The sequence below is a fragment of the Neomonachus schauinslandi genome, chromosome 5 (genome assembly GCF_002201575.2).
Source record: "Neomonachus schauinslandi chromosome 5, ASM220157v2, whole genome shotgun sequence".
NCBI classification, from domain to species: domain Eukaryota; kingdom Metazoa; phylum Chordata; class Mammalia; order Carnivora; family Phocidae; genus Neomonachus; species Neomonachus schauinslandi.
In genome coordinates, this window is record NC_058407.1 from 153,445,199 (window position 1) to 153,460,058 (window position 14,860).

General features: G+C 37.8%; 1 protein-coding gene across 1 annotated transcript in view; it reads left to right on the plus strand.

Moving 5' to 3' along the window:
• Nucleotides 1-14,860, plus strand: part of LOC110582271 (phospholipid-transporting ATPase ABCA3-like) — a 142,530-nt gene that overhangs the window by 54,203 nt on the left and 73,467 nt on the right. The window contains exons 12-15 of the mRNA XM_044915267.1: nt 1,619-1,773; nt 2,015-2,170; nt 2,521-2,731; nt 6,768-6,918. Coding sequence (XP_044771202.1) covers nt 1,619-1,773; nt 2,015-2,170; nt 2,521-2,731; nt 6,768-6,918 — 673 coding nt within the window. The remainder of the gene's footprint in view (nt 1-1,618; nt 1,774-2,014; nt 2,171-2,520; nt 2,732-6,767; nt 6,919-14,860) is intronic.

Here is a 14,860-nt window from a genome sequence, read left to right on the forward strand (position 1 = left end):
ACAAAACTAATGAGATGCAGCTAAAGCAGTGCTTAGAGGGAAATTTATAGCTGTAAATTCCTACATTAAAAAGTTCTCAGATAAACAATCTGTCCACCTAAGACACTTAAAAAAGAACAGCCAGCTAAATCCAAAGAAATAAGGAAATAAGGGAATTAATGAAACCAAATGTTAGTTCTTTGAAAAAATCAAAAAAAGTGACAAAACTTTAGCTATAATGAACAAAAAAAAAAAAAAAAAAAAAAAAACAGAGAAGATTCAAATCACTAAAATCAGAAAGGAAAGGTCCACTACAGAAATAAGAAGTCAAAAGGGATGATCAGCTAAACAGTCTCATTTCAATGCATTTAAATTAGATTACATTGTTAAAAATGAAAACCTCTAGAATAAACATGATGATGGAGGGGACTGCAGCACAACAGGAATAATTTGAGAGATCATGTTGGATATTTGTGAACACATTTATCCTCTTGGTCATGTTTTCTTTTTTTGTAATATTGAAGTATAGCTGACATACAATGTTATATTAGTTTCAGGTGTACAACATAGGGATTTTGCAATTCTATACAATACTCAATGCTTACCACAGTAAGTGTAAAGTAGGATTAATGAGTTACTGGATTTAAATGATACTTTCTTCTTTAAACTTAACCAATAATTATGAGAGCTATGGATAAAAATTATATAAATATTGTGAAACTATTTTAGGTTACTATGTGTTACCTCCCCTGACTAGAATTTAAATTCTTCAAGGATAACAGATTTATTATCTGGGTTTTCAAGTTTTAATTAAAAGCGTTTACCACAGTCTAGGTCAGTGTACAATTCATAACATAATTCATATATATAATGGAATATTACTCAGCCATCAGAAAGGATGAATACCCAACTTTTACATCAACATGGATGGGACTGGAAGAGATTATGCTAAGTGAAATAAGTCAAGCAGAGAAAGTCAATTATCATATGGTTTCACTTATTTGTGGAACATAAGGAATAGCATGGAGGACATTAGGAGAAGGAAGGGAAAAATGAAGAGGGGGAAATCGGAGGGTGAGATGAACCATGAAAGACTATGGACTCTGAGAAACAAACTGAGGGTTTTGGGGGGGATGGGTTAGCCCAGTGATGGGTATTAAGGAGGGCACGTATTGCATGGAGCACTGGCTGTTATATGAAAACAATGAATCATGGAGCACTACATCAAAAACTAATGATGTACTGTATGGTGACTAACATAACATAATAAAATAAAATAAAATAAAAATTTTTGAAAAAATAACGTAATTCATAAATGTTGTCAAGTGGCTGATGGCAATGCTGTTAAGTTCTAATATAACAAACTCTTTAGTGTTTTTATATACCTGAGTGATTTGTACTCATTCATACTCATTGAATATTAGAACATGCAGTTAATCAAATAAAAAATAAATTATTTTTAATCTCATCACCTCAAATATAACAATTGGTATTTTTTGGAATTTTCTTCTGAGAGATATTGCTAATTCTAATGAATAATCCATATATAGATTTCAAATTTAAGGTTTTAATGAAAAGTTTGTTGTCATGTTCCCTCATGAAAGCTAAGGTATTGTTACGTCTTCTGCTTGATCCCTAGGTCTCTATCCTGCTACCAGTGGTGAGGCCTATATTAATGGATATGACATCTCACAGCAGATGGTCCAGATCAGGAAAAGCTTGGGCTTGTGTCCCCAACAAAATTTGTTGTTTAATTACTTGACCGTGTCAGAACACCTTTATTTCTATTGTGTGGTAAGGCAAAAAAGATACGTTCCTTTTTCCCACTCTATTGATGTATTTCAGGTAGATTACCAACTATCAATATCCTTATTCCTAGAAAGTTTAAAAACTGATTTTTGATGAATTCTCCTTTAAACATAAAGACAGGCTAAGGGAAGAAGACACTATAGAAATCATATAAGAAAAGGCTTGTATAAAGTGTTTCTTAGGAAAAAGCTGGAAGCACCATGTAAACTCTGGCTTCTCTTTCTAGGTAAAAGGAATACCTCAAAAGACACGTCTTATGGAAATTGATCATATGCTGGCTGCTTTTAACCTGCTAGATAAGCGTAATGAGTTTTCTTGTTCACTGAGTGGAGGAATGAAGCGCAGACTCTCCATGATCATAGCACTTATAGGGGGCTCCAAGGTAAAAAAAAAAAAGGGGGGGGGAGCACTAAAAATGGATCCCCACCAAAGCTGGTCTAAAAAGATCAGCCAACAGAAACCTGAGAGCTGATAAGGATCTAACACTGTAAAAAGAACCTTACAAATTAATCCCATATGGAATTCACATTATCAAATTATTGTAATAAATTTGTTACAGGTTTGGAATTATTCTAGCATTCCTAATTCAGTTTTAGTCTAAACTTGTTAGCTTAACTGAACAAGTGACTGAAAAAGCAAAACCAGAGTAAGCCCCATAAATGATACTTAGTGACCTTAGTGACACGAGTACGTAACACTTAATGGTTATAAAATTGTTCTTCTGGTCTTTAGGTGGTGATACTTGATGAACCAACATCTGGCATGGACCCAGCCTCAAGGAGAGCCACCTGGGATGTCCTTCAGCAGTACAAACAGGATCGTACCATCTTATTGACCACCCACTACATGGATGAAGCTGACTTCCTGGGTGACCGCATAGCCATCATGGTCAAGGGATCCCTGCAGTGCTGTGGCTCTTCAGTTTTCCTGAAAAAAATATATGGTCTCTCCCTTTGATTATTTTTTGGATATTGATATCTTAGTATTCTTCAAACATAATCTTCATGGATATTGATGTCTTAGTAATATTATTCTAATTTCCATAATTTTTTGTCTATCTCCCCAAAACTTCTATGATTTCCTCTGTCCTTTTATTTGGGGCTCAACTATGAGCCCTTTGAAGTAATGGTCATAGTTTATTTATTTATTTTTAATATGGAAGTGTAATTGACATACAGTGTCCTATTATTTTCAGGTGTACATCCTAGTGATTCAGTATTTTATACATTACAAAATGATCCCCATGATAAGTCTAGGTACCATCTGTAACCATACAAAGTTATTACAATATTATTGACTGTATTCCCCATGCTGTATATTATATCCTCATTGCTTATTTATTTTGTAACCAGAAGTTTATTCCTCTTAATCCCCTTCACCTATTTGCTTGACCTCCAACCCCTTCTGTTTCTGGTAACTGACAGTTTGTTCCTTGTATCTTTGAGTCTGTTTTGTCTACTTTTTTTGTTTTTTAGATTCTACATGTAAGTGAAATTATTTGGTATTTGTCTTTGTCTGATTTATTTCACTTAGCATGACACCTTCTAGGTCCATCCATGTTGTTACAGATGGCAAGAGTTCATTTTTCATGGCTAAGTAATATTCCATTGTATGTATTTACCACATCTTCATTTGTTCATCAGTTGGTGGACACTTAGGTTGTTTCCATAACTTGGCTCTGGTGAATAATGCTGCAATAGACGTAGGGGTGCATATATCTTTTTGAATTGGCATGGTTGTGTTCTTTGAGTAAATACCCAGTAGCAGAATTACTGGATCATATAGTAGTTCTATTTTTAATTTTTTGAGGAACCTCCACACTGCTTTCCACAGTGGCAGCATCAGTTTCCATTTCTACCAAAAGTGCAAGAGGGTTCTTTTTCCTCCATATCCTCACCATCACCTGTTGTTTCTTATATTACTGGTTTTAGCCATTCCTTTTTTTATTATTGTTATGTTCAGTTAGCCACTGTATAGTACATCATTAGTTTTTGATGTAGTGTTCAATGATTCATTAGTTACATATAACCCAGTGCGCATCACAAAACGTGCTCTCCTTAATACCCATCACCCTGTTACTCCCCCCCCCCACCTCCTCTCCTTTGAAACCCTCAGTTTTTTTCCCAGGGTCCATGGTCTCTCATGGTTCATCTCCCTCTCTGATTTCCCTCCCTTCCCCTATGGTCCTCTCTGCTATTGCTTATGTTCCATATATGAGTAAAACCATATGATAATTGTCTTTTTCTGCTTGACTTCTTTCACTTAGCATAATCCCCTCAAGTTCCATCCATGTTGATGCAGATGGTGGATATTCATCCCTTCTGATGGCTGAATAATATTCCGTTGTATATATGTACCACAAAGGAACTAGTCAACAAAATTAAGAGGCAACCTATGAAATGGGAGAAGATATTTGTAAATGACATTACAGATAAAGGGCTAGTATCCAAGATCTATAAAGAACTTCTCAAACTCAACACAAAAAAACAAATAGTCAATATATGGGCAAAAGACACAAACAGACACTTCTCCAGAGAAGACATACAAATGGCTAACAGACACGTGAAAAAGTGTTCAATATCACTAGCCATCAGGGAAATACAAATCAAAACCACAATGAGATACCACCTTACACCAGTTAGAATGACAAAAATTAACAAGACAGGAAACAACAAATGTTGGCGAGGATGTGGAGAAAGGGAAACCCTCTTACACTGTTGGTGGGAATGCAAGCTGGTACCGTCACTCTGGAAAACAGTATGTAGATTCCTCAAGAAGTTAAAAATAGAGCTACCCCATGACCCAGCAATTACACTACCAGGTATTTACCCCAAAGATACAGATGTAGTGAAAAGAAGGGGCACATGCACCCCAGCGTTCATAGCAGCAATGTCCACAATAGCCAAACTGTGGAAGGAGCCGAGGTGCCCTTCAACAGATGAATGGATAAAGAAGATGTGGTTTTAGCCATTCTGACAGGTGTGAGGTGATATCTCCTTGTGGTTTTGATTTATATTTCTCTGATGATGAGTAATGTTGAGCATCTTTTCATGTGTCAGTTAGCCATCTATATGTCTTTGGAGAAATGTCTTTTCAAGTCTTCTGCCCATTTTTAAATTGATTATTTGGTTTTTGGTGTTGAGTTGTATAATTTATTTGTATATTGTGGATATTAACCCTTTATTGGATATCATTTGCAAATATCTTCTCCCACTCATGGTTCTTTTTGTTTTTTTGACATTTCCTTCACTGTGCAAAAGCTAGTATTGATGTAGTCTCAATAGTTTAATTTTGCTTTTGTTTCCCTTGCCAGAGGAGACCTATCTAGAAAAATGTTTCTATAGTCAATGTCAAAGAGATTACTTCCTGTGTTTTCTCCTAGGAATTTTTGGTTTGCAAGCATTTTCTTTTATTCTGTAGGTTGCCTTTCCATTTTGCTGATTATTTCTTTTGCCATTCAGAATATTTTTATTTTTTTAATTTTTTTTTAGTTTTATTTTATTTAATTATGTTATGTTAGTCACCATACAATACATCATTAGTTTTTGATGTAGTGATCCAAAATGATTTATTGATTTATTTTAGAGAGTGAGAGAGAGAGATAGGGAATGGAGGGAGGTGCAGAGGGAGAGAATCTTCAAGCAGACTCTCCACTGAGCACAGAGCCTGACTCAGGGCTCAGTCCCACGACCATGAGATCCCAATCTGAGCCGAAACCAAGAGTTGGATGCTTAACTAACTAAGCCATCCAGGCGCCCCCAGAATCTTTTTAGTTTGTTGTGGTCACACTTCTCTATTTTTTACTTTCTTTGCTATGCTTTTGGTTTCATATCCAAAAAACATCATTGCCAAGACCAATGTCAAGAAGCTTTTACCCAGTGTTTTCTTATAGGAGAGGATCTTACTTTTTTTTTAAATCTATTCAGTTCTGTCTTTTGATTGAAGAGTTTAATTTGTTTATATTTAATATTGATTTTGATAGGGAAGTACTACTTTGTTACTCGTGTTCTGTTTGTCTTATACTTCTTGTGTCCCTCTTTTCCTGTCTTGCTGTCTTCATGTCCTTTTTACTGATTTTTTGTATTGATATACTTTGATTTCTTTTTTGTGTGTAATTTCTAGACATATTTTCTTTGTGGTTATCATGGGACTCACATAAAATACTGGGATGTATTACACCTTTGTTTAGATTCTCTCCATCACTGTCTTCAAATGTTTTAGTAATAAAATCAGGATTTTAGTCTTAGCAGAGGTTGGGATCTGTACATGAATGAGACCATGGAGATCTCTTTAAGCTCTAGTCCAGTTCCCAGCTTTTTGTATCTGACAGATGCTCTTCGATTTCCATTTCTGCACTATTTTCTTCACCTTAAAGGTTTTCTGTCTATTCTGCTGCCCTCTCTCTAACCCTCAAAGGGCCATTGCAGTGAAGGACTGATGTACCCCAGAAGTGTTTCTCTCATCTCTCTTGTCCTGCCCTGAGCTATCAGAGTACCACTGCAATGTTTTCCAGAAAGTTCTATAGTGCCCTGGAGGCATTTTTTTTTCTCCTCCCTACCCTTTCCTCCAGCTTTGCAAGACTAGTATAGTGCAGCTGGTGGAGGTAGAGAGCACTTTGGAAAGATTTCTCAGATCTCTGGAGGAAGGGACTTTTATCTGATTAATTTACTGCCTTACATATAATAAGCACCAAATATATATCTGTTTAATGAATATTAACCTTGTCTTCTCATATTTCAGTGTCAATAGAACAAGAGGCCATATAAGAGAGCTTTTGTTTCCACCTCTGTTCTATCAGTCCCTAAGAAAATGAATGAAATTACAAAAGAAGTAGTTAGTAGACTTCTTAGACTTATAATCATATGATTAACATGCCTTATCTTCTAGCTAACCCAAACTATGGAAAGCCAACTATGGTCTCCCAAGAATATTGGAAATACAAACTTGTTTTATTTGTTCTTCTAAATGGATTTTCTCAGGTGTGGGATACCACATTGTCATGGTGAAGGAAGCTCACTGTAATGTTGAAGAAATCTGCAAATTGCTTCAGTATCATATACCAACAGCCACTTTGGAGAAGAATGTTAATAATGAAGTATCTTTTATTCTACCCAAAGAGTATACGCACAGGTATGAGCCCAGAGAATGTAAAATGATTGGTGTTTAGATAACCTGATGTAATTATTGCTTATCCTGGTTTCTTCAGAAAGTACTCTTGAAATTTTAAAACGGTATTGTAACTTGCTGTAAAACGATGCTGAGACTTGTTGGAATGAAGCTTAAGTTTAGAATGTTGCATGGTGAGTGGAGTGAATGGAAGTGATATGCAGAGATATAAAAGAGTTACCAGAATAGTGCTACATATCAGGAAATATTTATATGCTTAAAATTCATGAATAAGGGGCTGTAAATATAAAGGGAAACCAGTGGGTGGACAATAGAGGAAAGAAACAAATACCATTTTGTGAAATTCCTACAAATTAAAAGGAGGAAATGTGTTATTCCTGGTACAAAGTTTAAACAAGATAACATGGTAAAGAGAGTAATTCAAGTATAGACACGCAACAAATATTTCATTTACCTCAAAGCAGGTATCCTGATGGGTCTCTGAGGTTTGTTGCCAACAATTACCTTTTATAAAGACGGGGGGCAGTGGGTGGGGGGGGAGAAAGACAGGGGAAATTAAAACAAACTAATACTGTAAGTCTAAATCTGATAATCAAGAAAACGTTGGTTGAAGGGGAAAAAAAGTCAGATATTTTATGGGAACTTTACCACATCATGGGGAACTTCATGGCAGGAAAGAAGAAAGGATATCAGTAGATTTAGACACAGGCCAACATTATATAGAATATATATAAGATATATAGAAAAGCAAATTTCTGTAACATAACCTCAAGATTGTTTGGAAGTTTCAAAAATGAAATTCTGACCACAGATCCCAAAGATGAAAAAAATAGAATGACAGCTAAAATTCAATAAACAAGGATAAATAATAGAGCTGATACAGAATATCATCAGGAATTTTATCACCTCAATCTGTTGTTCAAAGGAAGTTTAAAAAGTAGTTGATTTAATATTAATTAAGGGTGTCTTGAGCAGGTTTCGCTCCTAAGCAGCAAAGTTGGAAAGATGTATGAGGGTTACAAGAATCTATTTTGTAGAGCAGAAGAGCTAATATTTGAGATAAGGTCCAGCAGATTAGCCAGGAAGAAAAAGAAGGGAAATTAAATGTGTACATGACAGATCCAGATAACTGTTATGCAAGGCCTCTCTGGAAGTGTCCTGATAACCTTCCTCTAGTCTGGCCTTGACTTATCTTAAAGGCATGAGATTTTGAGGTTGGCATCTGGAAATGAGAAAAAGAAAGACGAAAATATTGTCACCAAGGATGTCAAGGAAAAGAAGCTTCAGTGCTGCCATCAAGGAAAGAAAAATTTTCAAATCCTGTTTTGATTCCATCTTTCAACCAAAGAGAATGATCTTTTAGTTTAAAATACAAGAACAAGGGAGAAGGAAAGATGGCGGAATAGTAGGGGACCCTATTTCAACTGGTCCCCGGAATTGAGCTGGATATCTACCAGACCACTCTGAGCACCCACGAAAGCAGCCTGAGATGTAAGAAGATCTGGATCTCTACAAACAGAATATCGCAGGTGGTTGGTTTCGAGGTACGAAGCGGGGAGCCCTGATTCTGTGGGCAGATATCAGAGGATAAACGGCAGCGGGAGGGTGCCTGGACGTGGGGATCCTACACCGCCGGTGAACGACAGCCTCACACGCTGGGGACGGGGCACAGACTTGCAGACTGGTAGCAGCAGGGAAAGGACTTTAGGGCAGCCCCTGGGGTGGGACCAGGATCGGTGGGGTCGCCCGTGTGAACTGGGAGCGGCTGGCAGTTTTAGAAGCACAAAGGGCAGAGACGTGCCCCAACCTGGAGGCAGGACTGGGAGCGCTGCAGAGGGGCGCACAACCCAGGACACTGCAGTTTATAGCAGCACAGACAGAAACGGAGACTGTGTCCTGGAGAGCTCACTGAAGAACAAACTGCAGTCTCTCTGCTCTGAGACAGAGGGTTGGAAATGGTCTCTTCTGCTCTGACTTGCGGAAGAGACGCAGAAAGCCGCCAGGGAAAGCCGCCAGAGAACAAAAGCCCCCAAAACTGATTCACGCTGAGCCCATCCCCACCACAGGGAGGCAGGGCAACTCCACCCAAACACGGTTGCCTGAGTAACAGGGCAGCAGACCCCTCCCCCAGAAGACAAGCTGGGAAAACAAGAGGCCAGCAACCCTAAGGTCCCTAGAAAACAGGTGGATCTTGCTTGGGTTCTGGTCAATAATTTGGACTCTATACATTCCCTCAAACACCCATCAACAGAATGACTAGGAGGAGGAACCCCCAAAATAGAAAAGACTCAGAGATCATGACTTACGCTGCAGATTTACAAATGGATGCAGATATCACCATGATGTCAGAGATGGAATTCAGGCTAGCAATTGTGAAGACAATGGCCAGAATGGAGAAATCAATTAATGGCAACATAGAGTCTCTAAGGGCAGAAATGAAAGCTGAATTGGCAGAATTTAAAAATGCTATCAATGAGATCCAATCCAATCTAGATAATCTAACAGCTAGGGTAAGTGAGGAGGAAGAACGAATAAGCGACCTGGAAGACAATATAATAGATAAAAAGGGAAAAGAGGAGACCAGGGAAAAACAACTCAGAATCCATGAAAATAGAATCAGAGAAATAAGTGACACCATGAGGTGTTCCAATGTCAGAATAATTGGAATCCCGGAGGGAGTGGAGAGAGAGAGAGAGGGCTAGAAGATGTATTTGAACAAATCGTAGCTGAGAACTTCCCTAATCTGGGGAATGAAACAAACATTCGAGTCCTAGAGGCAGAGAGGACCCCTCCCAAGATCAAGGAAAACAGGCCAACACCCCAGCATTTAATAGTAAAACTCGCAAATCTTAGAACCAAGGAAACAATCTTAAGAGCAGTTAGGGGGAAGAGATTCCTTACATACAGAGGGGGGAACATCAGAATAACATCAGGCCTATCCACAGAGACCCAGCAAGCCAGAAAGGCCTGGCAAGACATATTCAGGATACTAAATGAGAAGAACATGCAGCCAAGAATACTTTATCTGGCAAGGCTGTCATTTAGAATGGATGGAGAGATGCAGAGCTTCCACGACCAGCAGAAACTGAAAGAATGTGTGACCACTAAGCTGGCCCTGCAAGAAATATTAAGGGGTTGGTTATATAAAAGGAGAAAGACCCCAAGAGTCATATACAACAGAAATTTACAGAGACAATCTATAAAAGCAACATCTTCACAGGCAACATGATGACAATTAACTCATATCTTTCAATAATCACTCTCAACGTGAATGGCCTAAATGCTTCCATAAAATGGCACAGGGTTGCAGATTGGATAAAAAGACAGGACCCATCCATTTGCTGTCTACAAGAGACTCATTTTGAACCTAAAGATACATCCAGACTGAAAGTGAAGGGTTGGAGATCCATCTTCCATGCCAGTGAACCTCAAAAGAAAGCTGGGGTAGCAATTCTTATATCAGACGAATTAGATTTTAAACTAAAGTCTGTAATTAGAGACACAGAAGGACACTATATCATTCTTAAAGGGTCTATCCAACAAGAAGATCTAACAATTGTAAATACCTATGCCCCCAACATGGGAGCAGCCATCTACATAAGCCAACTGTTAACCAAAATAAAGAGTCATATTGATAACAATACATTAATTGTAGGAGACCTCAATACTCCACTCTCAACAATGGACAGGTCATCTAAGCAGAAAATCAACAAGGAAACAAGAGCTTTGAATGATACACTGCACCATATGGACCTCATAGATATTTACAGAACATTCTAACAAAGAAACAAGAGCTTTGAATGATACACTGCACCATATGGACCTCATAGATATTTACAGAACATTCCACCCTAAAACAACAGAATACTCATTCTTCTCGAGTGCACATGGAACTTTCTCCAGAATAGACCACATACTGGGTCACAAATCAGGTCTCAACTGATACCAAAAGATTGAGATTATTCCCTGCCTATCTCAGACCATAATGCTTTAAAACTGGAACTCAATCACAAGAAAAAATTTGGCAGAAATTCAAACACTTGGAAGCTAAAGACCACTCTGCTCAAGAATGTTTGGGTCAACCAGGAAATCAAACAAGAACTTAAACAATCCACATAAACCAATGAGAATGAAAACACATTGCTCCAAAACCTATGGAATACTGCAAAGGCGGTCCTAAGGGGGAAATACATAGCCATCAAAGCCTCACTCAAAAAAACAGAAAAATCTCGAATTCACCAACTAACTCTACATCTTAAAGAACTAGAGAAAGAGCAACAAACTATGCCTAAGCCATGCATTAGGAGAGAAATAATTAAAATTAGAGCAGAAATCAATGAATTAGAAACCAGAAACACAGTAGATCAGATCAACGAAACTAGAAGTTGGTTCTTTGAAAGAATTAATAAGATCGATAAACCACTGGCCAGACTTATCCAAAAGAAAAGAGAAAGGACCCAAATTAATAAAATTATGAATGAAAGGGGAGAGATCACGACTAACACCAAGGAAATAGAAACAATTATTAGAAATTATTATCAACAACTATAAGCCAATAAACTGAGCAATCTGGATGAAATGGAGGCCTTCCTGGAAACCTATAAGCTGCCAAGACTGAAAGAGGAAGAAATTGACAACCTGAATAGGCCAATAACCAGTAATGAGATTGAAGCACTGATCAAAAACCTCCCAAAAAACAAGAGTCCAGGGCCTCGTGGATTCCCTGGGGAATTCTACCAAACATTCAAAGAAGAAATAATACCTATTCTACTGAAGCTGTTTCAAAAAATAGAAACAGAAGGAAAACTTCCAAACTCATTCTGTGAGGCCAGCATTACCTTAATCCCCAAACCAGGCAAAGGCCCCATCCAAAAGGAGAATTTCAGACCGATATCCCTGATGAATATGGATTCCACAATCCTCAACAAAATCCTAGCTAATAGGATCCAACAATACATTAAAAGGATCATCCACCACGACCAAGTGGGATTTATCCCCGGGATGCAAGGGTGGTTCAACATTCACAAATCAATCAATGTGATAGAAAACATTAATAAGCAGAGGGAGAGGAACCACATGGTCTCTCAATTGATGCAGAAAAAGCATTTGACAAAATACAACATCCTCTCCTGATTAAAACTCTTCAGAGTATAGGGAAAGAGGGAACATTCCTCAAGTTCATAAAATCCATCTGTGAAAAACCCACAACGAATGTCATCCTCAATGGGGAAAAGCTGAGAGCCTTTCCCTTAAGATCAGGAACACGTCAAGGATGCCCACTCTCGCCACTATTGTTCAACATAGTACTAGAAGTCCTAGCAACAACAATCAGAGAACAAAAAGAAATAAAAGGTATTCAAATTGGCAAAGAAGAAGTCAAACTCTCTCTTTTTGCAGATGACATGATACTTTATGTGGAAAACCCAAAAGACTCCACCCCCAAATTACTAGAACTCATACAGCAATTCAGTAATGTGGCAGGATACAAAATCAATGCACAGAAATCAGTTGCTTTCTTATACACTAACAACGCAACTGTAGAAAGAGAAATTAGAGAAATGATCCATTTACAATAGCACCAAAAACCATAAGATACCTTGGAATAAACCTAACCAAAGAGGTAAAGGATCTATACTCTAGGAACTACAGAACACTCATGAAAGAAATTGAAGAAGACACAAAAAGATGGAAAAATATTTCATGCTCATGGATCAGAAGAATAAACATTGTTAAAATGTCTATGCTACCCAGAGCAATCTATACCTTCAATGCCATCCCGATCAAAATTCCAATGACATTTTTCAAAGTGCTGGAACAAACAATCCTAAAATTTGTATGGAATCAGAAAAGACCCCGAATCGCCAAGGAAATGTTGAAAAAGAAAAACAAAGCTGGGGGCATCATGTTGCCTGATTTCAAGCTATATGACAAAGCTATGATCACCAAGACAGGATGGTACTGGCACAAAAACAGACATATAGACCAATGGAACAGAATAGAGAACCCAGATATGGACCCTCAACTCTATGGTCAAGTAGTCTTTGACAAAGCAGGGAAAAACATGCAATGGAAAAAAGATGGTCTCTTCAATAAATGGTGCTGGGAAAATTGGACAGCCACATGCAGAAGAATGAAACTCGACCATTCTCTAACACCATTCACAAAGATAAACTCAAAATGGATGAAAGACCTCAATGTGAGGCAGGAATCCATCAAAATCCTAGAGGAGAACACAGGCAGTATCCTCTTTGACATCGCCCACAGCAACTTCTTTCAAGATACATCTCCAAAAGCTAGTGAAACAAAAGCAAAAATGAACTTTTGGGACTTCATCAAGATAAAAGGCTTCTGCACAGCAAAGGAAATAGTCAACAAAACAAAGAGGCAACCCACAGAATGGGAGAAGATATTTGCAAATGACACTACAGATAAAGGGCTGGTATCCAAGATCTATAAAGAACTTCTCAAACTCAACACCCAAAAAACATAATCAAGTCAAAAAGTGAGCAGAAGATATGAAAAGACACTTCTCAGAAGAAGACATACAAATGGCTAATAGACACATGAAAAAATGTTCATCATCATTAGCCATCAGGGAAATCAAAACCACATTGAGATACCACCTTACACCAGTTAGAATGGCAAAAATGGACAGGGAAAGAAACAACAAATGTTGGAGAGGTTGTGGAGAACGGCAACCCTCTTACACTGTTGGTGGGAATGCAAGTTGGTACAGCCACTTTGGAAAACAGAGTGGAGGTTCCTCAAAATTTTAAAAATAGAGCTACCCTATGACCCAGCAATTGCACTCCTGGGTATTTACCCCAAAGACACAGATGTAGTGAAAAGAAGGGCCATATGCACCCCAATGTTCAGAGCAGCAATGTCTGCAATAACCTAACTGTGGAAAGAGCCGAGATGCCCTTCAACAGATGAATGGATAAAGAAGATGTGGTCCATATATACAACAGAGTATTACTCAGCCATCAGAAAGGATGAATACCCAACTTTTACATCAACATGAATGGGACTGGAAGAGATTATGCTAAGTGAAATAAGTCAAGTAGAGAAAGTCAATTATTATATGGTTTCACTTATTTGTGGAACATAAGGAATAGCATGGAGGACATTAGGAGAAGGAAGGGAAAAATGAGGGGGTGGGGAATTGGAGGGAGAGATGAACCGTGAGAGAATATGGACTGTGAGAGACAAACAGGGTTTTAGAGGGGAGGGCGGAGGGGGGATGGGTTAGCCCGGTGATGGGTATTAAGGAGGGCACGTAGTGCATGGAGCACTGGGTGTTATACGAAAACAATGGATCGTGGATCACCACATCAAAAACTAATGGTGTATTGTATGGTGACTAACATAACATAATAAAATTAAAAAAAAATAAAATAAAATACAAGAACAAACAAAAAGGTAGAAATTTTCAGTGTATTTCTCAGAGCTATAAATAAGTTCAAGTCTCCAAGCTGTAATGAAGCGCCTATGAGACACTCACATCACTATGAAGTGATTGCAGAGGAATAAATGTTAGTTCAATTGAAATAAGTTTGCAACAAATAAGGGAAGAAAATAAAGTGTACTTAATTTCCCTCTTTCCAAGTGACTCTTTTTACAAGATGACTCTTAAATTTAGAAAGATTATACCAAATAGTAAGATTAAATCAATAGTAAATCAAGAGAGATTAAATCAAATAGTAATGGTGATACAGTTGGATTAAAACACAAGTCAGTTTATCTACAAAGCCTTATGTTCTCCCATCAACACCCACAGTGTTAGAAAACTGGAGATGTGCCAATCTCATTCTAATTGTAAACTTCAAAAATTGACACCAATGATCCCATGGTTGATTCAAGGCAAAACACATACACACACATCAAAACCTAGAATGATAACTAAGAAACCACGAAATCATGCAAAAACTCATCTTAGTCTTGG